At 61.7% G+C, this 25,216-nt stretch overlaps 2 protein-coding genes across 8 annotated transcripts in view; one reads left to right on the forward strand and one right to left on the reverse strand.

Annotated features, from left to right (window-relative positions):
* On the forward strand, nucleotides 1-23,834 carry MXRA7 (matrix remodeling associated 7). Of its 5 annotated transcripts, none has more exons than XR_013815080.1 (5): nucleotides 2,051-2,464; nucleotides 12,043-12,106; nucleotides 16,583-16,676; nucleotides 23,201-23,568; nucleotides 23,816-23,834. XR_013815080.1 is itself a non-coding variant. In XM_079798180.1 (5 exons), exons 1-4 carry the CDS (start codon nucleotides 2,204-2,206, stop codon nucleotides 17,714-17,716), a joined length of 453 nt encoding a protein of 150 aa, XP_079654306.1. In that variant the 5' UTR covers nucleotides 2,064-2,203; the 3' UTR covers nucleotides 17,717-17,762; nucleotides 23,201-23,702. The 5 variants fall into 5 exon arrangements, 4 of the variants coding, with proteins under 4 accessions (XP_079654307.1, XP_079654306.1, XP_079654305.1 ...); XM_079798180.1 differs by lacking the exon at nucleotides 23,816-23,834 and adding an exon at nucleotides 17,683-17,762 and having other exon boundaries at nucleotides 2,064-2,464; nucleotides 23,201-23,702; XM_079798179.1 differs by lacking the exons at nucleotides 23,201-23,568; nucleotides 23,816-23,834 and adding exons at nucleotides 17,683-17,762; nucleotides 20,498-21,767 and having other exon boundaries at nucleotides 2,073-2,464.
* METTL23 (methyltransferase 23, arginine) overlaps nucleotides 1-25,216 on the reverse strand; it is a 40,892-nt gene that overhangs the window by 11,035 nt on the left and 4,641 nt on the right. The gene's annotated exons all lie outside the window — the stretch shown is intronic.

Below are 25,216 nucleotides of genomic sequence, written 5' to 3' on the forward strand. Positions count from 1 at the left end.
TGAGCCGGGGCAGGGCTGGGACGGTGCGGTGATGTGAACTGGAGAGATTAGCCACCCTGCTTTTCCCCAGGTGCCAAAGTGATTCCTCTTTGATAATCAACATCTGGAAATAATGGGTCAGGGGTGAGGTGGGGACAAAGGAGTGGAGTGGGGCCGGGCGATCGGGACCAGGTAGGAGGTGGGCACACGGGCGTGAGCTGCGCCTGTGAATGGGGTCAACAACAGTGAGTGAAGGTACAACGTACAACATGAAGCTGCTTTAGGGGCTACTCTCCAGATGATTTTAAAACCAACAAGCTGGGTCATGAGAGAAGGAATCTTGGACTAAACGACTGATGGGGAGGTGCAGTGGGGCATATTAAGAGTTGGGGACCCTGCCGAGGCTGGTTTGGCTCAGTGGACAGTGCGTCGGCCTGTGGACTGAAGGGTCCCGGGTTCGATTCCGGTCAAGGGCATGTACCTTGGTTGCAAACTCCTCCCCAGCCTGGGCCCTGGTGGGGGCTCATGCAGGAGGCAACCAATCTATGTGTTGCATCAATATTTCTGTCTTTCCCTCTGTCTTCCACTCTCTCTAAAAATCAATGGAAAAAATACCCTTGGGTGAGGATTAAAAAAAAAAAAAAGAGTTGGGGACCCAGGACAGCCAAGACATCAAGAGGGCCCTGGTCTCTGGGAATGAGCGGCACCAACGGCTTTTCCATCGGCTCCGAGAGCCCAGGGCTGCACGCAGGCCTCAGCACTGCGATGCTTAGGGTGACGCCTCTGAGGGCCTCCAAACACAGGCACATCGCTCACACTGGGCCCATCTGTCAATCAAGCAGGCAGTCAGCACCTGCTCCAGTGCCAGGCGCTGTCCTGTGCCGAGGGTGCCCGTCCTGCCCAGCAGGGGCTGCTGTGTACCCTGTGCCCGATGGCCGCTGGTCGGGCAGGTAGAGCCCCGCCCAGAAGCCCTTACCGCTCACAAGGGTATGAGATGGTCGTAAAGAACAGGATGATCAGTCTAGCTTATGCTCAGCTTAGCAGTGGCTTCTCTGTAAATTAGTACTTAAGGGTCGGCAAGCAAGTTGCTGGCATAAGTGCTTTGCAGTCTTATTGGAGGCTCCGCGCTGGTGCGAGTTAGGACGTTAGGCAGGCGTGTGGGGAGGAACCGGAGTTTTGCGGACACGTGGTGAGAAGTGCGGCCTAGGAGGCAGGCATATTGGCAGCTTCGATGCCCTGAGCCGTGTGTGGCCGTTCCACAGATAAGTGGTCACGTGTGCTCACCGCCCGTGCATGTTCCACGTGGAGTCGTTCCTCACACTCCCGCCCCGGCCTGATGTCAGGGTGCAGCAGGCTAAGCTCACCCTGCTGCAGGATCCTGTTTGTCCCGGCCGAGGGCGTGCGTGCACCTCCTGTGTAAAGGAAGCATCCGTCTAGCATCTTGGCTCACATCAGGTGTCGGCTTCAGCACCGCAGTGTTTCCAACGACATGAAATGCTTCCTCAGCAAAAACCGGGGCCTCGTTTTTTTGCAACATTCGGCTTTATGTTTGCCATGGAGCCGGACAGCCTTCGCCACAGCACACACCCTGGAGAAGCTAGGACAGGGGGCTTCCTCTCCCTCACTCCACCCGCCCAGGCATCAGAGTTACGCAAAGAGCTGAAACGGAAACGGAGTCGACCCCAGGCCGTTGGAGCTGAATTCCAGAAGCCAGCCGGTGCGGGCAGCGCGCTTTGTGCTGAGGGCGGCGGGCGGCCACCCCCCCCCCCCCGGGGGCCGCTCACGGGCAGAGCTGGCAGCGGCCTCTGGGAATGCAGCGCCGTCCACAGCTCACCAAGCGGCTGGACGGGAGCGGGCCGGCTGCAGCTTTCGCTGTCCTCCAGGAAGTCCAGGGCCGGTTTCCACGAGCTTCCTGGCTTTCCTTGGCCCAAACTCGCACTTACATTTCCAAATTCTCTAAGACGACCCTCTGGACTGGCCAAAATGATGCCAAAGATGACAGAAATCTCACCGGCGTTCAGAGCGTCAGGCCCGCCGGGCAAAGGCGGCTCAGCCCTCCTCCAGCCTCACATGCGCTTCCCAGCGGGTCTGGGCTCTGGTCCCCGGGGTCTGTCACCCCAGGGGGCGGGGTGTGGGGGCGGGTCCAAGGCGGGGCCCCGCCCTGGGGCGGAGCGCGGGAAGCCTCCTCGGGGTCCCTGCGGGCGCGCACTCGGGCGGCCGGGCGATGGAGGCGCTGGCGGAGCTGCTGGCCGCGCTGCCCGCACTGGCCACGGCGCTGGCGCTGCTGCTGGCCTGGCTGCTGCTGCGGCGCAGACCGGCCGCGAGCTCGGACCCCGACCGCGCGGCCCCGGAGCCCGCGCCCCCGACCGCGGTCAGGGCCACCTCCGCGCCGCCCGGCCCCGCAGCCACGGAGGACGCGGCCGCGCCCCAGGAGCCGGGGGAGCCCGCGGAGCCGGCGGAGGAGCAGGCCGCCGAGGAGAAGCAGGTACGGCCCGGCCCCGAGCGCCTCTCCCCCTCCGGTCCGTTCCCTTCCCGGCGCCGCTGCCCCTGCGCCCGCGCGGAGCCAGGAACCGCGCCCCCGGCCTCGGACGGGCGGCCCCGCAGGACAGAGCCCGCGGCCGGCAGGAAAGGCGGTCGCCGAGCGAACTCACATCCTCCCGGGAAGTGTCTCCCCGGGACGAGCCCGTCGGAGTTGCGTTGTTGTCGGGCTGCTTTCCTCTTCTCGCGCCCCCGGCCCCGCTCCCCGCGCGGTCGCGCTCCGCCTCGGCTCCGCTCCCGGGGCGCACGCCCACCCCCTCCCGCCCGCGGTTCCCAAATCCACGTGCAAGTGGTTTATTTCAAGGAGCACGAGCGCGGCCTCGCGAAGGAAGAGAAAGAAAGGGATGGTGCCTTCCTCTCAGGCCGGTGCATTCCGGAGGCCGGATGGTGATGTCACGTCGCAGGGGGTGGGACTGAGCGAGAGGCCGGACAATCGCAGCCGTCCTCACGGTCGTTTCCCCGCTGCACCTGCGCCCGGCACGGCCCGGTGGCGGACATGCCGCCAGCTGAGCGCCCACCCGCCCTGCGGGTCAGCTCGGCCCAGACCGCCCGCCGGCCTGGCTCGGGCGTCCAGGGAGGTGTCTGGTGTCCCGCCTGCCCGCACCCCCCCCCCCCCCCCGCACCATTCCCTTCCCCAAGCTCCTCTTCACACTGGAAACCAACGTCCCAGGCTCCCAGCCCCTTGGCCCTCCAGGCTGGCCCGAGGGCCCGGTCCGGTCAGAACGCCTGGTCTCCCTCCAGCTCCGTTCCTGGACGGGAGGATGGCCGGGAGGTGGAAACCCGGAGCGAGCGGCTTCGGGGCGCCGGCAGCTGTGCGCACGGCCCACTCTGAAGTCCGCTGGACACAATGGTTTACACTGGAGACAACCTGGGGGGCGGGAAGGGGGGGAGGAGAGGTTTTTCTGAGAACCCGACCTTCTCCGAGCTGCTCCGTGCCACCAGACTGGGTTCTGAGGAGGCTGCTGTGTGCGTCCCGGGCTGGACAGGGTCCGGTGTGATGGGAACTTGTGCTCTCCGGGACCTGAGGCTCCCGTGGCGGGCAGCTGGGGTTTGCCCACGTCTGGGGTTTCTGCCTGCACCGGGGGAGCGGAGAGCTGAGCCGCCGGCCGCAGGCTGCCCTCGCTCCCAGCCAGCCTGCTCCTGCCCTCTACCCCGCGGCCCTTCTCGCCCCGTGGCCGCTCTGGACTGAGGGTTAAAGTGCCCGATGTGGGTCCTCTGGGTGCAGCCCTGCTGAGAGGACTTCCCTCCAGGCCCGGGCCTCTGCAGCTGGCGCCTACCGCGTGGGTTTCCCGTTCCCGCAGCCCAGCCACCGCGCTCTGGGAGAAGGCAGGCCCGGGGGCGAGTGGCTTCGGACAGGGCCCCCTACAGTCCGGGCCGGGCCTCCCCGACCCCGTCCTGCGGTACTCCACCCCTGACCGAGAATTAATGTGGCGTCCGTGTCCTCTCAGAGGTCTCCCCTTCCTTGTGGGTTCACGTCCCAGCCCTTTCTGGGTTGTCCAGCCCCCCTTAACCCTAACTGGCAAACATGGAGTCATTGCTGTGTGTAAGGGCCTGGGCCAGCCGCTGGGGGCACACGGCTAGCCACTGTCCCCCAAGTCCCCTGCCGTCCCGTGTGGGGTTTCCCCTGGAAGCAGCTGCCCAGAAATGGTCTGGAAAGGGACTCGCTCATTTCAAGAGCAGGCCCAGCTCTGTCCTGGGTTGTCCCACAGCCTGAGCCCTCGGAGCAGACGGGAAGGACCCCGGGGAAAATGAGCAGGTCTGTCTGGGCAGCAGGTGAGGCCCCAGCCAGCCGCCGGCCTCTCACTGAGTGAAGGGCGGCAGGGGAGGGGGAGGGGACGAGCGGGAAGTCCCTGCCCCGGAGAGCAGCACTTAACTCGCCTCTCCCCTCCCCCTGCTTTTCCATTAACCACATCCCTGCTAATCCCGCCGCTCCCTGCCCTGCCAGCCCGGGGGCCGGGCAGCTGCTGCCTCCGCTCACAAAGCTGATTATTGAGAAGGATCTGGAGCCCAGAGCAGCAGCCTTCGGACGGGGCTGGGGGCCCCCGGAAAGTGTCCCCGCGGTGCCAAGGGCCCTCCGTGGGCTGGGACATGAGCATGGACGGAAAGGGGGGTCAGCGGGCCAGGGCAGGGAGGCGGGCAGTGAGGCAGAGTCAAGGATGAGAACCCCTTTCTTCCATTTCTCAGGGCTCAGTGCGGGGGAAGCTCCACAGGCGCGCCCCACCCCCACCCAGAATTACCGTGGACGGCTCCAGAGCGGAGCGGGTCCTTTTAAGGCCAGAAACGGCTTTTCTGGGCTGATGTGAGGGCTGGGATTTTAGGATTGCCAGGCTTCTGACCTAATGAGGTGTGGGTTCCGGTGAGGCTATAGCGTAGGCTTCCAAACGGTGGTCAAGGGTGAAGGTCAAGTGTCATTCAGACAGTGCTAGAGTTCAGCCTCTGCATCGGGGCCAGAGCTCAGGCATCGTGGCCCTTGGGTCCTGGCTCCGCTCAGACTGAGGAGGACCTTCCTCCTCGGCAGCTGGCCCGTGTCCTGTCCCCAAACCAGACAGGCAGGACACCCTCTGGATTAAAGCAGACACCGGAGAGCCCTGGCCGGCGTGGCTCAGTTGGACGGTTGTTCCCATCTGGGCCCCTGAAGGAGGCAACCGATTGATCTCTCTCTCTCTCTCTCTCTCCCTCTCCCTCTAAAATCAATATTTTAAAAAACGTTTTAAAGGAGACACCGGAGAGCCCTGGCAGACAAGTGCAATGCCCAGCCTCTGACTGGGTCCTGGATCGGGGTGGGGTGGGGAGCGATGAAGGACATTTGGGAGGCAATTGGGACGTTTTCAAACGAATGGTTTATGAGATCATTTTATTGCTTCAGTGCTCAGTTTCTTGAGTGTGCCGCTGGCGCTGTGGCTGTCGACAAATGTCCTTGTTCCTGGGAAGACGCGTGCTTCACACAGTCACACACACACACACACACACACACACACACACACACACACGTGTGGGTGTGTGGGGGGAGAGAGCGCGAAGATGCTGACGTGTGAACAGTGGGCGGTTCTAGGTGAAAGATATGACGGTCACTGTCTTATTCTCCCAGCTTTCCTGGGGTTTGGAACTTTTCAAACACAGTGTTGGAGAACAGGAGCCCGGTGGGGTGTCCGGACAGGGCTGGGTTGCTTGGACCCCTGGTGCTCGGGTGCGCAGCCTCGGCTGTCCTCCCACGCAGCTGGGCCCGGCTTGCCTTCCTGAAGTTATCCCGCAGCTGGGTCCCTCTGTGCCCCCTCCCAGCCTGTTGCCACAGGTGCCCCCCCCCCCCCCCCCCCGTCCTGCCAGGTGCAGACCCGCAGCCTTCCCAGAACGATGGAGGTGCGGGTGCATGCCCTCCCTCACCGTCAGTCCTGACCCTGGTGATGTCAGCGCGGCCCCTTCTGCTCTCTTAACCAAAGTGGGGCCGGACAGTGGAGGGCGGGCCGGACAGTGGAGGGCGGGCCGGACAGTGGAGGGCGCCGGATAAGTATTTGGCAGCTGCTCGTGTCGCCTTGCAGTCTTGTCTTGGTCAGCTCGGCTGCTGTGACAAAATGCCGCCGAGACAACAGACATTTCTCTCTCACGGGTCTGGACGCCGGAAGTTCAAGATCCAGGTGCCAGCAGATTTGGTTCCACAACTCGCTGGGCTGTTCCAGAACCTGTGGCCTGGTCCTCCCACAGCCCCTCCCCGCCCACGCCACACCCAGCGGCCGGTGGGATCCTTACTCCATAGACACCTCATCTCACACCCTCCGGTTAGAGCCCCCAGCGGCTTCCACTGCCTGCAGAGTCCATTCTGAACTGGTACCACCGCGGCACTGGGCGGGACCCGGGTTCTGCCTCCTGCCCAGCTGCCCCCCGCGCAGCCTCCGAGGCCTTCCAGCACCCAGACCCCAGGCCTGTGCCACCTCAGGGCCTGGCGTTGCCATGTGCGCCCCTAGCGGCCCTCCCAGCCAGGTCGCAGTGACCCCAGCTCCCGACACCAGGGTCCTTGCCTGCCCTGTGCACCCCCACACCCCAGCTCCCCAGGCCCGGCACCCAGTGGCACCCAGTAGTGCTCCCTGCCCGACCAGGCGGCAACACAACAAGAAAACACGGGCTCCTGTCAAAGGCGCTCGCCTCCTCCTGGGACGGCCTGGGCGAGCCGTGCACGCTCTAGGGCAGCGAGCTCCCTGCCGGGACCCTCGGACGGAGGCTGGAGAACCGGCAGTTCACCGCAGGTTTTAGCCACCAGAGTTGTGGGCGGCCAGTAGCTCAGTGGTTTTCTAACGTTTCTTTTTTTTTTTTTAATTTATTGATTTTTTACAGAGAGGAAGGGAGAGGGATAGAGAGCTAGAAACATCGATGAGAGAGAAACATCCATCAGCCGCCTCCTGCACACCCCCTACCGGGGATGTGCCTGCAACCAAGGTACATGCCCTTGACCGGAATCGAACCCGGGACCTTTCAGTCCGCAGGCTGACGCTCTATCTACTGAGCCACACCGGTTTCAGCTTCTAGCGTTTCTTAAAGCACCAGATCCCTGCTTTCCTCTTCGAGCTCGGAGGGAGCCAGTGCCCAGGCAGAGGCAGAGCTGCTCGGGGAGGGCTCTTGGCCCCTATTCCTGCCCTTCCTCCTTTAAAGATTCTTAATAAATTTATTTTAGGGAGAGAGGAAGGGGGGGGGGAGAGAGAGAAACATCGATGTGAGAGACACATCCATTGGTTGCCTTCCGCACATGCCCGACCCGGGCCGGGATCAAGCCTGCAGCCCGGGTGTGTGCCCGACTGGACCTGGACCTGCGGCCCTCAGTCTGAAGTCCGATGCTCTAGACTTGAACACGGCAGCTGCCTGTACGGGGTTTCAAGCAGGAAAAGCACCAAGAAGGTGGCAGATGAGCTGGAGGAGCGGGGTGGGGAGCCGGTGCCGATGAAGGACTGAGTGGCGGTGGAGGAGCGTGGACAGGATGAACCCCAGAGGCATCAGCCTGCTGGGCCACAGTGAAGGGTCACGATGCTGGACCCGGAGAACAGCTGGCGAGCCGCGAGGGGCCAGTTTAGGACAGGAAGACCTAAGTCCCTGTCCCCGGGGGTGCCTGCCAGGGGCAGGTGTGGCTGCAGAGCCTCGCCTGGAGCCGCGTTAGGAGCCTGCGTGCTGAGCTGACGTGCTGGTCTGTGTGCAGCCACCCAGCCGCACCTCTGCCGCCTGCCCTCCCAGCAGCCCCGCGCTGGCGCCAGCCCAGCTTTCTCTGCCCCCCCCCCCGCCCCCTCCCCGCTCCCCCCACCTCCCCCGCCAGGCGAGGCTCCCTCTGCTGCAGATGAGCAGCCTGCTTGCCTGATGGACCCAGCTGGAGGGAGGGGGCAGTCAGGCCGCAGCCTGCGTGGAGCCTGGGGCGGGAGGCAGCCCGCCCTGCTGCTCTCCGTGCCCGTCTGGGGAGCCTCAGGGATGGCGGGGGGGGCGGGGGGGGCTCCTGGACCCTCCCCGCTGCCGGGCAGTGCGTGCAGGCCCCTGAGAGCGGAGGGACAAGCGTCCCCACAGGAGTGAGTTAACCTCCCCCTACCTCCCCCGCCTGGTGGAGATGGGTCCTCTAAAGTCACCCCAGATTAACCAGGGGGAGGGGGTGTGGTCACAGCAGGAGGCAGCTCAGGTGGCTGGTCACAGGGTCCCAGCAACACTGTTTGCAGGACCTGTCCTTGGCAGGCAGACAGGCAGATCTGTATCTCTCTCGTCTCTGTCCCTCTCCCTCCCCTGCCTCCGTGGTGAGGATCGGGCTGGATCCCCAGGGCAGCCATAAATGGCAATGGCTGCGGCAGGGTTTGTGTCAGGGTTTGTGTCCGGCTCTCAGTGGCTCCTCGAAGCCAGCGTCCCTCTGAGTCACTCTGTGCCCCACAGCCACCTGCCTGTCCCCTCTGCCCGCCCGCCACGCTTGGTCTCGGAGGGCCCGGGCACGGGGCTTCGGCACGGGTGACGGGTGAGGCATGGGAAGGCACTTCCCCGAGCTTTTCCCGCTCCCACCCCCTCCACTGGGGCCAGAGCTGAGCAGCTGAAGTTCAGAGCAGTCACCGTCCAGTAATAGGAGGGTGAGACCGGGCAGTGCGGGGCAGGGTTGGGTCTCGGCCCGGGCCTGCTTTGGGGACCCGGCGGGGTGACGCCAGTCGTCTGTCTCAGAGGGTGTCGCCCAGTCACAATTCTCATTAAACTGTTTACTTCCATTAGAGCAGGGTCTGCTCGGCTGCCATAACCAAGTACCACAGACCCAGACCTGGCAGCCTCACCTCACACCCCGCTCAGAATCTCGCCCCCTCCACGGCCTTCCCTGCGTCCCTCAGGCTCAGCCCTGCCCGAGGACCCCTCTGTGTCACCTAGATGTACCCTGTGTTCCTAAAAATGTACCTGCAAAAGTGCGTGTGGCAAAGAAGAACTAACGGTGGAAGGTGCGGTCAGCCTGAGAAGGCCAATCCCTAAGGCAGCTCTTCTAGACGGGCTGGGCTGGCAGGAGGCTCCAGCATTCTGTACATGCTCTCCTTTATTTCTTCCCTCCCGCGCCCAAGGTCGCCGTCCTGAAGCAAGGAGCATGGCTGGAGGCTAAAGAGCTTCCGGAAGGTCTCCCTCTGTTTCAATCACAGCTTCTAAAACGCACCCTTCTGCCTCGTATGATCGGTATCAGCACTTGTGTTTCTGTTACTTTTTTTTAATCCTCACCCAAGGATACTTTCCCATCGATTTTTAGAGAGAGAAGGAAAGAGAGAGAAATATCGATGTGAGAGAAACACATCGATTGGTTGCCTCCTGCACAAGCCCCAATCAGAGCTCAGCCAGGGAGGAGCCTGCAACCGAGGTACGTGCCCTTGACTGGAATCGAACCTGGGACCCTTCGGTCCACCGGCCGCCGCTCTATCCACTGAGCCAAACCGGCCAGGACTGTTGTTACTCTTATAAACCAACAACGGAATCCTTTCCATGACGATGTTATCTAAAACCCCACTAAGTAACCAACTAAACATTGTGCCTTCCTGGACTTGCAAAGCAGTTCATCACTGGAATCTGACACAGGCCCCGCCCCCACCCCAAGCCCCCCCCCGGAAGAACCTGAGATGCTCTGGGCGAGCAGAGTGCCGTGTGCGTGGGCAGGGCAGTGGCAGGACTCTGGCTGTTGCGGGCAGAAACTTGGAGTTGAGTGGCTCATAGGCAGGGACGGCCGGGGTCGAATGGCCTCTGCTCGGCCCCCTTGTCCCCAAGGGGACGTGGGCCCTGGGGCACAGCCACATGCTGGTGTGTGGAGGGCTGGGGACTGAGCCCAGGAACCTAGGACTTCACAGGGCACTTTCTGAAGGGAGGTTTCTGTGCCGACACAACACAGGAAGTGGCCAATTTACAAAGTCTCCTAAAGCTCCCTGTGTCTCACAGTGAAACACTGACTTTACTTTGTGCATCTGAAGTCACAGAACCTCTCCAGAAGTTACAAAGCACTGTGGGCCTCTCCCACTACGTCCACGCTATTTCTCTCTCATTTAATTCTGGGATGTAGGGGTGCCCTCAAAGTCTGAGTGCAGTTTTAAATATTAATCACTTAGGAAGTGTAAATGCTACACCTACAGAACACATCAGTTGAATATTTACTTATTAAATGTCTTTTGCACTTGGCTTGCTGACATTGGAACGCTAAGCTTCTCATTTTAATTCTCGGTGTGGGCCAGCATCTGGCCGTGTTGAGGGGGGGGCTCTCCCCCAGCACCTCGGAGAGCTGCCGCCCTCCCTAGGGGTCACCATGCCCACCCTGTCACATGTGCATCAAGTCCCCGGGAGGCTGCACCTAGTTATTTATTTAAATATTTTTATTGATCTCAGAGAGGCAGGGGGAGAGAGAGAGAGAGAGAGAGAGAGAGAGAGAGAGAAAGAGAAACATTAATGATGAGAGAGAATCACTGATCGGCTGCCTCCTGCACACCCCCCCCCCACTGGGGATCGAGCCCGCAACCTGGGAATGTGCACTGACCGGAAATCAAACCGTGACCTCCTGGTTCATAGGTCGACGCTCAACCACTGAGCCATGCGGCCGGGCTTGCCTCCTTTTTAGTACTCGGTGCTGGGTGGTCTACATGCATGGTGACACGTGTAACCGGGTAATATTTTGGTGAACATATAACCAAACATGCTGACCTGTCACGTGTCACTCTGGGTACACATTCAGGAGCGTCGCTTTGTTTTCTGTCGCGCACAGTCAGTCATCGCATAACACCCAGGGGGACGGCCTTCTAGCCCAGCGCATCCCTAGAAGTGGATGTGCTGAGTCCAGGGCGTCTCCTTTGGGGACCCCGCAGCCACAGAGACGTTTTGCGGGAGACCCCGGGTACCGACCGGCGCCCAGGGCAGCCGGGCCCACGTGGCGATGGGCCGAGGCTAAGAGAAGAGCCGCCCTGTCCGCACCCAGCCGCCGGCTGCACGTTGTGCGTGTGGTCCAGGAGAGAGGGCTCAGCTCTCAGGCTCGTGCAAACTTTGCGCCCCGCTCAGCTCGCTCTGGCGCCTGCCTGATGCCCAGTGCTCCTGCCGAGGCGCAGACTCTGGCTGGACCCCCAGAAGCGGAGCCCTGAAGCTGGCCTGGGGTGTCCGCGGTGCTGCCTCCTCGCTGTGGGCAGCTCACCGTGCTGTCTCCCCGTCTTAAACGTGCAGGCATTTCCCTATTTGTCCACTGGCCTCTGAGTCACAGCTCCTTGGGCCACAGGCCCCGCCACACCCTGCACCCCCATAGCGGGAGCGACGGGCACTTCCCCTCGCCCTCCAGCATTCCTGCGAGTTGAAGTCACTCCTCCTCCCACCGAGGCCATCCCAGGACGGCCCTTCCAGCCATCTGCTCATCGTGTCTGCGGGGGAGACAGCGGGCACAAGGCAGAGCTCCAACTTCGGGGAAACCAGGCACTGAGCTGGGTGGGGGTAGAAACGACGACGTGAGGGGTAGAACGACGCAGAGCGGGACGGAGCCCGTGACCGCGGGTGCAGCTTCCCTGTGGGGCCGGCCCGGCCTCAGATAAGCCGGCGGCTTTCCTCGTGGGCCTTCTGTCCTCACTGTCGTGAGGGCGTGGGCGTCCCCAGTCCCTTATCAAAGTGGCACTCAAACGCTTTGGCCAGCACCCACCTAAAGAGGACGAGGCAAGGTCAAACACCGTCCCTCGGCCCAGGGCCTCCCACCATCTCGGCCAGTTGTGCTGCCATCACACTTTCCACCTGCTGCTGGCCGTGGCCCCCATCCGGTCGTCCCGGACACGCTCAAAGGACAGGCGCGGAGCGTGCATGGTCAGGCTGGGCCTTGGCCGTCCCCTCGGCCTGGCATGCTGCCCACCACCACCCCACGCTGCTGCGGGGCGTCTCCTGCAAGTGGGCCCGGGGTCAGGTTGGTTCTACCAAGGTCAGGCGCCGAGTGGCAGTGTCACGAGTAAACAGTCCTGAGCTCCCGGCACTGACCCCCTTCGGCACTGACCCCCCCCTCGGCACTGACCCCCCCTCGGCACTGACCCCCCCCTCGTCTTGCAGGAAGAGGAGCAGGAGCAGGACAGCGAGGAGGAGCCACCCCCAGCAGAGCCTGAGGAAGACGATGGTGAGTGGGGCCTGGCACCGAGGCCGGCGCTGTCTGGCCATGAACGCCTGCTGCGCTGTGGGCTCTTGGGGTCCCAGCTGAGATCTGAGTGGCAGTCCGAGGGGAGAGGATGAGGGAGAGGGGCTGAGACGTGGAGTCCTGTCGGGCCCCAAAGATGTCCAGGTCAGAGCCGCTCCCTCCACCCACCTCCCCGCCCACCTCCTTCCGTCTGTAAATGGGGAGCTGTCTCCAAACACAGGGGCCCCGTCTCCTGAGGAACTGAGCACCCTGACCTGGGTCCTGAGCTGCCCCTCGGCGCCCGGCGTCACGGCTGCACGCCTTTCACTTGCCCTCCAAGCGCCTCTGCCGTGTCATGGGGGCCAAAGCCACTCCAGCTGCTGCGGGCGCCTGGGACGGAGGCCCCGGGAGCAGGCGCCCGGCCTGAGCGGCTCCAGCTAACAGGCCAGACCCGCTGGCCAGCAGGGCCCAGGCGCCAGGAGAGAAAGGGAGTGACCAGGACCCTGAGGAAACAGACCAATGCAAACTTGACCTAGTGGGAGGCGGCCCCTGGGGCCAGCGCCTGGACAGACAGACAGAACCAAAGCGGGTGGAGCTGGCACCGCTGGATCTGTCATGTTTTACTTCTTAAAAAAAGCCGAAGCAAACGCCAGCATGTGCTCGGTCTGTGTGGCAGGCACACGGAGGGCTTGCCGCTGTACTTTAGGGTGTGCTTGAACTAGTTCGTAATTTTTTGTTGTTAAACCTCACAGAGGATATTTTCCCACTGATTTCCAGAGAGAGTGGCGGGGAGCGGTAGAGACAGAGACAGAGAAACATCCGTGTGACAGAGACACATCGATTGGTTGCCTCCCACACGCGCCCCCAACCAGATCAAGCCTGCAGCCGAGGCACGTGCCCTTGACCGGAATTGAATCCGGGATCCTTCGGTCTGCAGGCTGACGCTCTAGCCACTAAGCCAAACAGGCTAGGGCATTTTGTAATTTTTAAAAAGCAAGGCTGTTGCTGTGACTTTAAGTCGACTGCTGGCAGGAGCCGCGGAAGAGGGTTGCAGGAATGCAGTAACCGAGGCTGGCGTGGGCCAGCAGGGCGGGCTGTCCGCATCTGTCAACACAGCCTCCGGGGAAGAGGCAGGGCAGGGCGCTGGGGCGGGGGGGGGGGGGGGGGGGGGGGGGGGGGGGGGGCGGCGGGAGTTGGACATCAGACCCTTGAGGGGCTCTCCCTCCCAGCAGCTGTCTGTTTTCCCAGATTGTCTGCAGGAACCGGGGCCCCAGGGTCTGACCCTGCCACGTGGGTGGTCCTGTTGGTGACTTGGGGACACAAAAGCAAAGCTGAGGCTGTTGGAGGTCCCTCAGCCAGGACAAGTGCCCTCCCTCCGTATCTGACCGCTGCCCTGGACACCCCATCCCAGGCCGCCTCCTGGCAGCCCTGACGAGGGAGGAGAGGTTATGGGCGCCCAGGCCAGCGTGAGCAGCTCAGTCCCCAGGCTGGCTGACCTGTGTCCCTAAGCACTCATGGGTTCACAGGAGACTGCAAAAGGATGTCCCCTCCCGGGGGCGGTCGCACGGAGCCCTCCTGACCCAGCACATTGGAAGTTGGGTCCATGCATGGTCCAGGCGTGTGATCACGTGAAAACCTTTGAAGTCTCTCTGGCCTGGAAAACAACCCCAACCAGACCTGCGCCATGAACTGAAGCCTTGAGCAGCGCCCAGCTGGCAGCACTTTCTGTTTTATTTCTCTAAACAGCAACCAGCGGCCTTGCCTGGAGGTTAATGGGCTTCTTTGTGGCCTCTTTTTGAGGCCCCCAGGCAGCATGGGTGGCCAGCTGCTGGGAGTCTGCAGCTCAGTGGGGTTCTGCCCGTGGCAGGCTTGTCGGGCTCTCTTGGTGCCCAGACTCAGGCCTCAAACAGGGGCCCTGAATTATGCAGCAGAGTTCCCAGAGCCCCAGACCCCTGCGTCCAGACCCTGCAATGTGAGCCTTCTGGCCCTTTATGAGCTCAGCCCGGAGGGAGGGGCCGGCTAGGGGAGGGGGGACTCCAGTGAGAAGGGAGGGAGTCACCCAGTCTCCCATCTGGAGGAGAGCCAGGCCCCTGGCCCCATCCCAGGGCCTCCTTGCTTTGCTGACTATAAAGCCTCCCTACCCCCCTCCAGGTAGATACCCCGGCAGCCTGCCCCTCCCCTCCCCAGCTCCCCACTGTCTTTTTCAGCTGAGCGTTCATGACCAATTGTAAACTCCACATTGAATTACTTATCTTTGTTCGCTGTGCTTTATTCATGGCCCTGGCCCCAACACCCAGAACAGTTCTCACTGTCTGTTGAGTGAACACAGAATAAGTAACTGCTCCCTAAGGAGAGGTCTCAGCCCCGGGCAGTGGGGGGGGGGGGGGGGGGGGGGGGGGAGGTGGAGGAGCCCCTAGAGCTGCCACCTCCTAAGCGAGTGCTGGTGAGAGGCAGACCGACCCCACAGCATTGTGACTGGGTTCTGAATTTGCACCCAGACCTTCCTGGTTTGGCCGAGAGAGAACCTGAGAGCTGAGCCTCTCCTCCCCGCGGGCCCACATCCGCCTGCGTGACCACGTGGCACGGACAGCGGCGGGCGCGGGAGGTCAGGGTGGCCTGCAGGGTGTGGAGGTGCCTGAGGTTCCCGACCTTGGGGAGAGAGAGGTGAGCCCGCCAGAGCAGAACCGAAAAGAATACGCGTGTGGGAAGGGTTTGCTGGCAGTTCCCGCACTCAAGTCTGTACTCACTCCTGGGAGTTAGATAAAACCAGCCCTTCAGCCTGTCCCCAGCAGCCCAGAGGCCATCATGCACAGGCCTGAGGGCTGAAGCCCCCCCCCCACGAGGGCGCTGCTCCCCAACAGGGCTCCCTCCTCCTGGACACTCGGCCTCCTCCTCTGCCCTGTGGCCCTTGGCCTGTGCCGCATCTGAGTGTCCAGCACCTGCCGTTGCTCCATGTCACGGGGCCCCCCCTCAGGCCTGGAGAGCTGCCCTTTTGTTCTTTCATACATACATATATCCTATCTAATAAATCCTATCTAATAAAGAGGAAATATGCTGATTGACCCTCACGCCATTGCAAAGATGGTGGCGCCCACAGCCAATAAGGAGGGAATATGCTAATTGCTGTCCCGCCCTCAAAGATGGTGGCGTCCACAGCCACAAGATGGCGGCACCCCGTCCCCACAGCCGCCCAGGGCCAGCTGTGGTGCAGGCAAGCCTCGGATGGCGGCTGCCCAGCTGCCCAGGGGTGCCCGAGACTCAGGTAACCAGGGCCGGCTGAGGCTTGCGCTGCCGGCAGTGGCAGCAGCAGTGTGATGAGGCGTCGCCTTCCCCTGATGGCTGGGTCGCCTCCCACCCCTGAGGGCTCCCAGACTGTGAGAGGGGACAGGCTGGGCTGAGGGACCCCCGTCCAGTGCATGAATTTTCATGCACCGGGCCTCTAGTATATATATAAAAGCCTAAGTGACTGTCTGACCATCCAACCAGTAGCTGTGACACAGAATGACCACCAGGGGGCAGATGCTCCAACTGGTAGCTATGACACGCACTGACCACCAGGGGGCAGACACTCAACACAGGAGCTGCTGAGCTGCAGTGACTTGGCAGCTGTGGTTCGGGTGACCCACCCGGAACCAAAGAGGAGGGAGCTCGATTCCGGGGTGCATCACCTGAGAACCAGAGAGCCGGTTTTGGCCTGATCCCTGCAGGCCAGGCCGAGGGACCCCACCAGTGCACAAATCCATGCACCAGGCCTCTAGTGTATATATATTTTGATTGATTTCACAGAGGAAGGGAGAGAGAGAGATAGAAATGTCAATGATGAGAGAGAAGCGTTGATTGGGTGCTTCCTGGGCATGTGCCCTGACAGGGAATTGGACCCGGGACCCTTCAGTCCGCAGGATCCACTGGGCCAAACCAGCCAGGGCCCCTTTGTTCTTTCGAAGGCAGCTGTGGCACAGAGACAGTGAGCCTGGCCGACATGACACCCCGGGATGCAGGGCATGGGCCCCAGGGCCGGGGAAGATGGAGGGCCTTGGTGGGAGGTCCCTGTGCCGGGCCTGGGGCCAAGGAGAGCAGGGAGCCCAGCGCCTAGCTCAGCCTGCTTCCCAGAGAGGAGCTCCTTCCGCTGACGGTGATGAGCACAGCAGTAATGGGGGAGGGGGCCTCACACACAGCAGGCTCGGTGAGCCCTGCGGGCAGCTCAGCCTGGTCCTGGGAGGAGCCATATTATTCGAGGAGGGGGGCTGCCTGCTCTCTGGCTGTCTGGTTTTTGTCTAGGTACCCCGTTTCCAGCTCCTAAAAGAGTTCCTAAGTGGCTGTGGGCTCTCGTGGAGGGTGTGGGAAGCCTCGAGTGCAGGTGAGGGTGAGCCGGGTCCTCTCGGGGCCAGGCTGCACCCGGGCTGGCACTGTGTGCAGGGGCCTCTGCCCCTTTTTGAGGGGGGGGGGGGCCTCTGGCGCTCACCCTCTGTCCCCCTGCAGGAGGAGAGGCCTTCTTCAAGTACAGCCCCGGGAAGCTGCGGGGCAGCCAGTACAAGAGGATGATGACCAAGGAGGAGCTGGAGGAGGAGCAGAGGTAGGTGGCCCCTCCTGGGGCTCAGCTTTCCTCGGCATCTGTGGGCGGGGGGAGGGGCGGCGTGGGGTTGCGTCTCACCCAGACCCTTGTTCCGGGGCCAGGAGAGGAGCTCGCCCCTGTGAGCTGCACCCACTCTGACAGTCTCCATGGTCACGTGAGCGGTTCTTTCCTTCCTGGCAATATTTGTCCGGGCTTGGTTTCCCCTGGAGACAGTCCCCTTGGGGCACTGGGGGGAGGATGCTGAGCCCAATCCTTGCACCCATTCCTCCCCCCACAGAAAAGAGAAAAGAAAGAGAGAGAGATGCCAGGGGAGGGCCTGGAGCAGATCCGGCTGTTCACTTACATGCAGAGTTCATGGCAAAACCCACCTATCACTCGGGCACAGCGGATTCTTCCCGCTCATCCACTCGGCAGCCGCCGCCTCCCGGCTCAGCGCCCTCCCGGCCCAGCGTCCGCGGGCATTTTTGTCTGTTCTGGGCATTTCTGATCTGTTCTGCTCCGGGGAGCCCTGAGTGACCGCACAGGCGCAGCTTCTCATTTTTAGAATTGAGCTCTTCCCGGACCCGGCGGCCCCACCGCACACCCAGGGTCCCTGCGCCTCTCCAGTCCACCCCACCCTGCTAGAGGCTGAGGAGAGACAGGTCTGCCCGAGCCCAGCGTCCCCACGCGCTCAGACAGCCTGTGGCCTGGAGCCCTTTGGTTCTGGCAGGAGTCTGGCAGTCACCCCACTCCCCAGCACCCAGAGGGGACCGGAGGGCACACTATCCGGAGGGCATGTTACTGTGTAGTGCAGGGCCCGGCCACCTGTTCCTTCCTCTCACCAGCCCCCCACAGCATCAGACGTCACAGCCCCTCTGCCGGGCACCCCTTCCTCCCCCTGGGGCGGTCCCCGGCAGCGGCTTTTCTGGGGCGGAGGGGTGGGTGGCCTGGGAGCCTCCACCCTCCCTGCGAGGACGAGGACGAGGGCGCTGCCTCTGATGTGACGTGTGCTGGCTTTATATTTCAGGATTGAGCTGACCTCTGACCTCACTTCCCTGTAGCAAGTTCCCTAGGTCCTGAGCCACAATATTCTTGCAAATCCTTTTGGTAAGGAGACTGACTTCTTAGACTAGGGGTGCTCCCCTCATCCTGTCTGTTAATGTGTCCCCGAAATGACCGGGTGGTCTAACCCCTCCTCCGCCGCCTTCATCACCAGGGAACACGTGCTAGGCACCACGCAGGCGAACGGGTCCCTTTCCCCAGGCGAGTCCCCGGCGGGCCTCCTGGCCCAGCTGGTGGGGGGCTGGCACCCTCTGGTGGGGGCCGCAGGGACGGCGGGAACCCGCTCGGCTTTGGTCCTCCCTGAGAAGGTGGCGCAGCTCCTAGCACAGCGCGAGGCGGAAACCCTGTCTCCTGTGGCGGGACAGGCAGGTTTTCAGGGCCAGAGCGAGGCTGGCGGCCACAGCTCGTTCGCGCTAGTCCGGTGGCGGGTGGATTGTCAGTCTGCCCGGCTCCTTTGCCTGCAGGGAGCAGCTACTGGATGCAGCAGGGACCACGTGGCCACAAAGCCTCCCCGTCAGGAAGTTGGCAGCTCGGGGTTAAGGAGGGAGGGCTTCTTGGCAGCCTGTGGTCCCTCGAAGGCCCCGACAGAGGCTGTGGCCGGACCTGTCCTTAGGCTGCGTGCACTGCAGATGGGAGGGCCCGTCACGCCAGGCCTGGGGGAGGTGTCAGGCTGCACTGTCGCTGGGTCCCCAGCTGGGGCCAGGGGAAGGGGAGGGAGGTCCCTTCTCCGTTATCTTCAGGCAGCAGACTGCGTTCCCCAAGAGGGTCTCCCTCCTGGATCTGTGGAGTCCCTGGACCACCAACTCCCACTTCGTACTCTGTGGGTGGGGCCGGAGTTCTCGCCCTCCCGCAGGCTGTGGTTGCCACTGGGGCGGCCGGAGCTGAGGAGGAGGGTCAGGTGGGCCTCGTGGGCCTCGAACAGGGTCCCTCACAGGGTGGGGAGCTCATGCTCATCTTCATCCCTGCCCCGCCCAGCATGCTCCCCGTGGCTGTCCCCCGAGTCTGCCTGTGGCGTCTGCTTGCTCCTCCTGCCCCTGCATGTGGTCAGCTCCTGCGCCCCGTGTGGGGCTCCTGGGTGCCCCCCCTCTCACAACTGCTGTTCCGGGCATGGCGATGCTTGGGTTGCAGAGGCTGGCACGTCTGGCTTTGCCTTTCATCTACAGCAAGATAGTTCTGGTGGGGACTGGCACAGCTGATGGGCATGAGGCAGCTCCGGCCCCAGCTGAGCCCAGAAAACTGCCCAGGAGCATCGGTATGAACAATACGTGCATGTGATTGTCAGTCTGCTGAAACCACGAGCCAGTGAAAGGATGCTCTCGTCTTTGGGGGCCGAATTCCTACAACCAAACTCTGCCTGTTTCTAATTCCTCCCCTGGCACTCAGGGTCCGTCAAATTGCAGGCTAGTGAACAATAAATGCTGCAACTCCCTGGCTTTAAGTATCAATCAGCCAACATACATTACCTAGAGCCTGACTCGTGCATGGTCACGTGACCTAGCAAGCCCGAAGCCTCAGTTTACAAGTTTTCAGGGAATGGCCCTTAAGCAGCAGGACCGAAAGCAAGGGACCAGATCTGTTTCTCCCTTGGAACTGCTCACAGATCCGACTCCCTGCCCCAGGGCGGACAGTGGTGAGGTTTCGCAGACCCAGAGGCAGCTGCTGCTGAGGACAGACCTGCGTTGTCTCTGCCCGCCCTCCTCCTCTGTCCTCTGGGGCCTGGGGCTCCCCGCTCACAGGCTCCTCAGCATTGCCTCTGCCTGGCTGGGGGCGTCCCCGGCTCCCCCCGCAGCTTCTCTGGGAGGTGCCACATCCACCTGAGTGTGGCTGGGACGGTGGGTGTGCAGGCCGGTGACTGTGCCCCCCAGCAAGACGTCCCCCTCCCCCCAGAGCGAGGGAAGCCGGTGGGCTTGGCTGGCTTCCAATCTGGCAGGAAAAAGACGAAGCACCACCATCCACGCCCCTCCTTGCACGCCACCCGCTCTTCCCAGCTCTGGGCCAGAGGAAAGGTGGGCCTGGGCTGTAGGCCAGGCTGGCTGATAGCCGAGGACCGGCACCCAGCGCTGCTCCACTCCGAAGGTCCGCAGGACGGCCGGACGTGCTGGAGTGGACGCGGCTCTAGTGGAAGTGTTCTATACAGCACAATGGGCAAGGGGGGAGGCGACCGAGGAGCCCAGCTGTGGGACATTCTAGTCTCTGCTGCCTGACATGCCCATGGGTGTGAATTTCTAGAAACAGGCACTGACTCTGACCTGAAGAGGGCGCCAGAGGGACAAAAATCAGATCCCTGCCCCGCGTCTGTTTTCCTGTCATTTGGAAAAGGGGGCACACTGTTGGCCTCATGGGGGCAGCAGGAGTCCTAAGCTGCCAGTGTCCCCAGCAGGGACAACACCCGGCCAGCGGGACCAGGAAGCAATCCAGCGTCACAGGACATCCCAGTGCAGCCGCAGGCCAAGATCCAAAGTGCCCGGTGCCCGCCCTGCTTGCCTCCCTGGATGCGGGACCTGACCTAACTACCTCAACTACCCAAATGCCTCGCACACTGGCAATGGGGCCGGCGGGCTGTCGGGCTCCCGGGCAGGGTCCCGTGCAGCCCCGCGGCTAGGGGCACAGACTATCTTGCTGAAGGTGCTGAGGCGAACTGCGCCTCCCGTGTCTGAGAAGCCAGCGGCCAGCCGGCTTCTGCAACTCCAAACATCCTTCCTCGTCCCGTTCCCCTCCTCTGCACGGTACTCGTCCGATCAGAGTGAAACCAATGATCTTTTCTCCGTTTCTCTTCACAGAGCCGAAGAATAATGAAGTTGCCCTTAGCGCCCTCCTAAGGCTTTTCCTTTTGGCAGCTTAGCAGCTGGAGCGATAAATGACCCCCGAGAGCAGCCCAGCTCCCAGGGCATCTAGCCTGCACCACAGGGACCTGACCCTCAGCGGCCTCTCCTGGCTGCGGACCCGCCGCCTTGGCTGTGGGTGCGAGGCCCCCCCCCCCTCCTGGCGTGGGGGTTTGCTTTGCTGCGCTAGAGGGCTTAGGAGTGTTCTCACGCCCTGAACACCGATTTTTCTGATCGCTCCACCCTGCCTGTGCCACGCACCCTGCACACTGAGACAGTCACAAGGCCGTCCCTTCACCATCAGGGTGGTTCCACGGCAGGCCTCCTGCTTCCCCCGCACCGAGGCCTCTCAGGTGTGACAGGACGAACAGGGCGAGCTGCCCTGCTCCCAGCAGGTCGGGATGGCCCACTGCCCTCCTCTGCCTTGGGGCCACTTCCCTCTTGCTCTCGGTCTGGCGCAGTCGTTCGGGGTGACGGACGCTGTATAGATGAGCAGGCAGCAACGCGAGGGCTGGCTCTTGGTTTACCGCCCTCCCTTGTTCCCTCTGGAGGAGGCTTACATCAGCCCTCTTGTTGCTCGAGGCCTTTTCACTGTTCTTACCGGCTCAGCCGCGTCGCCTCCTTAGCTTTGGCTGAAGCAATAATAATAATAGTGTTCGCTTCAAATAGATTTCTCCTCGATTATGCCTTTCCCTAGAAAGTTTCCGAGATGAGTTAGAGCTTCACCAGATAATCAGATCGGTCCCAGGTTGGTTTCCTGGAGTTTTATATGGGATAGTATTTCTACTAGGCCAAACTAGTCTACAGTTTTTAGATGTGTTGGTTAAAACATTTTTTAAGTAGTAAGTTAATAGGAAAATCTTCTCCATTTAACGGAAGGCTGGGAAGTCGATGTCCAATGTCGGCCCCTCGGCCTGTCACGTTCCCAGGGCCCTTCTCCTCTGGGCCTGATCCTTGAGGTTCAGGGCTGAGGGCAGAACAGGCAGCGACCACAGCCACAGAGCCACGTGACGACAGCCGTCCTCTGTGAGCACAGTGGCCCGCACAGCCACAGCAGTCCTGTCAGGCTGGGAGTTACTGACACATAAGCAGGCGGCTCCCTCCAGGCCAGTTACCTCAGTCTGTCTGCAAACTCCGCACGTGGGCACCAGGCCTCACGTCCTGCTGACGGCTTGGACCTGCGTTTCAGCCTCTGTTCCGTCCAATAAACTCGGAGTAGATGATCCTGATTACTGTGTGTTTTTTCAGGTTTGCTTGGTGTTTTAAAAGATAATCTCCTTTGAACCCCTTAAAACTTGAGCTTCCTCTCATGTTGATGCCTGGCAGGGTGCCGAGTCCCACGTCCACCCTGTTAACAGTGTGCAGTGTCACGGCCACCGGAACACGGAGCGTCTGCGTTCACTGGGGGCGCCCACACGGACAGTGAGGAGTCCACCCAAGGAGCTCAGTCACACCCAGGCCCAGTGCTGCCCTTTCCTCAGGCGGCAGGCGTGGGGCCCCTGGCCGAGGCTCCCTCTGCTCCACAGGAAACCCCGGAAATTCCTTTCCCAGGGGGCACAGGCTGGCACTGGGGACTGCAGTCCTCCCGCCTCGAGGGGCCACTCCAGTCAGACGGCTGGGCGGGGAAACGTGTCCCTGCAGAAGGGATGTGTTAGGACCGGCGTGAGACAAGCCATCGCCCCCTGCCCAGCAGCGTGGGTGCTGGCCCTGCCCGCGGTGCCGGAGGCCGTGCCAAAGCCCTGCCCGGCCGGACCTGCAGTGACGGCAGCAGCCCGGCTGCGGGGAGGTGCTGCGGTCCCACCCTGCCACTTGGCTGACACTCTCCAGGGACCGACGCCAAGCTGGCGGTGTGTGTGGTGTGGTGTGGTGTGGAGGGAGGAATTACAGAGGCCCGAAGCCAGAGCAGCGAGCCGGTGCCAGCACACAGCGCCCGGTCATGCCAACAGCACACAAACCAGGCAGGACAACAAGAACCAAACTGTTCCCTGGGTTTCGCTGCAGTTTCACACCCTTTCAGGTCTGCACCTGCGCTGGGCAGGTAGCGCGGCTGAGCCTCGTCAAGATAAGGGAGCAAAAATAAATAAATAAAAAAATAAAAATAAAAATAAAAAAAGATAAGGGAGCAGCCGGAGTGTCCTGAACAAAGCCGGTCCCAGCCACACCTGAGGGGCAGGGACCGCAGGCCACAAGGTGTCTGTGCAAATCAGAGAGGCGCCCCTTCCTCTGAGCAGCGGAAGCCACCCCACCCCTCGCCCTTGGCCACGCACATCTGTACGCTCCCCCGCCCCCCAGCCCACCATGTGCTTTCTCCTCGCTTTGGCTCCTCTGCACATTTCTGCCCAGAACCTCCAGCCCTTCAGGGGACCCACCTTCCTCCTCGCCTCACTGAGATGTGTGGTCAGCAGCAAAAGGCGGTCCCAGGGGAAACAGGCACCGAGAACCAGAGCCATAACTTGGGGGTCCCCAAATCTCCAGGGCAGACCCAAGATTCAGAACCCTCTGGCTGAGTCCTCGAGTCTAGACCACACCAGGCTGTTGTGAGTGGGTCGGCTGGAGTGGAGTTTTCTTGCTGTTCTGGACGCTCGCGAAGCACTACCGGAGGGCTCCCCTGCCCCGAGGCTCACTGCTCTCCCCCCGCCTCTGTGTCCTTCCTTCCCGCAGAGTTCAGAAAGAGCAGCTGGCGGCCATCTTCAAGCTCATGGAGGACAACAAGGAGACGTTCGGCGAGATGTCCCACGGCGACGTGCAGGAGCAGCTGCGGCTCTACGACATGTAGGCTGCCCCTCCGCCGGCGACGCGTCCCCATTGCTGTGCCGTGATGCTGCCTGACCCGACCCCAGCCCTGGTCACTTCCAGACTTTCATAGGCGTCCCTCGACCTTCTATCCACAGACGGAGAGGTTTCTCATGCACAGATCTGCTCAGTGCTCGCAGCCTGGGTGTTACAGGAATCAGGACTGGGGTCTTCAGGGGAGAAAGGCCTGGCTCCTCTGGCTTCTGCCCATGGGTGAGGCCCCAGCTGTTCCACAGGTAACCCTCTGAGGCCCCAGCTGTTCCATAGGTAACCCTCTGAGGTTCCAGCTGTTCCATAGGTAATTCTCTGAGGCCCCAGCTGTTCCATAGGTAACCCTCTAGGCCCCAGCTGTTCCATAGGTAACCCTCTGAGGCCCCAGCTGTTCCATAGGTAACCCTCTGAGGCCCCAGCTGTTCCATAGGTAACCCTCTGAGGCCCCAGCTGTTCCACAGGTAACCCTCTGAGGTTCCAGCTGTTCCATAGGTAACCCTCTGAGGCCCCAGCTGTTCCACAGGTAACCCTCTGAGGTTCCAGCTGTTCCATAGGTAACCCTGTAGGCCCCAGCTGTTCCACAGGTAACCCTCTAGGCCCCAGCTGTTCCATAGGTAATCCTCTGAGGCCCCAGCTGTTCCATAGGTAACTCTCTGAGGCCCCAGCTGTTCCATAGGTAACCCTCTGAGGCCCCAGCTGTTCCACAGGTAACCCTCTGAGGTTCCAGCTGTTCCATAGGTAACCCTCTAGGCCCCAGCTGTTCCATAGGTAACCCTCTGAGGCCCCAGCTGTTCCATAGGTAACCCTCTGAGGCCCCAGCTGTTCCATAGGTAACCCTCTGAGGTTCCAGCTGTTCCATAGGTAACCCTCTGAGGCCCCAGCTGTTCCACAGGTAACCCTCTGAGGTTCCAGCTGTTCCATAGGTAACCCTCTAGGCCCCAGCTGTTCCATAGGTAACCCTCTGAGGCCCCAGCTGTTCCATAGGTAACTCTCTGAGGCCCCAGCTGTTCCATAGGTAACCCTCTAGGCCCCAGCTGTTCCATAGGTAACCCTCTGAGGCCCCAGCTGTTCCACAGGTAACCCTCTGAGGTTCCAGCTGTTCCATAGGTAACCCTCTAGGCCCCAGCTGTTCCACAGGTAACCCTCTAAGCCCCAGCTGTTCCACAGGTAACCCTCTAGGCCCCAGCTGTTCCACAGGTAACCCTCTAGGCCCCAGCTGTTCCATAGGTAACCCTCTGAGGTTCCAGCTGTTCCATAGGTAACCCTCTAGGCCCCAGCTGTTCCATAGGTAACCCTCTGAGGCCCCAGCTGTTCCACAGGTAACCCTCTAGGCCCCAGCTGTTCCATAGGTAACCCTCTAGGCCCCAGCTGTTCCATAGGTAACCCTCTGAGGTTCCAGCTGTTCCATAGGTAACCCTCTGAGGCCCCAGCTGTTCCATAGGTAACCCTCTAGGCCCCAGCTGTTCCATAGGTAACCCTCTGAGGTTCCAGCTGTTCCACAGGTAACCCTCTGAGGCCCCAGCTGTTCCATAGGTAACCCTCTGAGGTTCCAGCTGTTCCATAGGTAACCCTCTGAGGCCCCAGCTGTTCCACAGGTAACCCTCTGAGGTTCCAGCTGTTCCATAGGTAACCCTCTGAGGCCCCAGCTGTTCCACAGGTAACCCTCTAGGCCCCAGCTGTTCCATAGGTAACCCTCTGAGGTTCCAGCTGTTCCATAGGTAACCCTCTAGGCCCCAGCTGTTCCACAGGTAACCATCTGAGGCCCCAGCTGTTCCACAGGTAACCCTCTAGGCCCCAGTAGTTCCATAGGTAACCCTCTGAGGTTCCAGCTGTTCCATAGGTAACCCTCTGAGGGCCCAGCTGTTCCATAGGTAACCCTCTAGGCCCCAGTAG

The sequence above is a fragment of the Cnephaeus nilssonii genome, assembly GCF_951640355.1.
Source record: "Cnephaeus nilssonii genome assembly, chromosome: 19".
NCBI lineage: Eukaryota > Metazoa > Chordata > Mammalia > Chiroptera > Vespertilionidae > Cnephaeus > Cnephaeus nilssonii.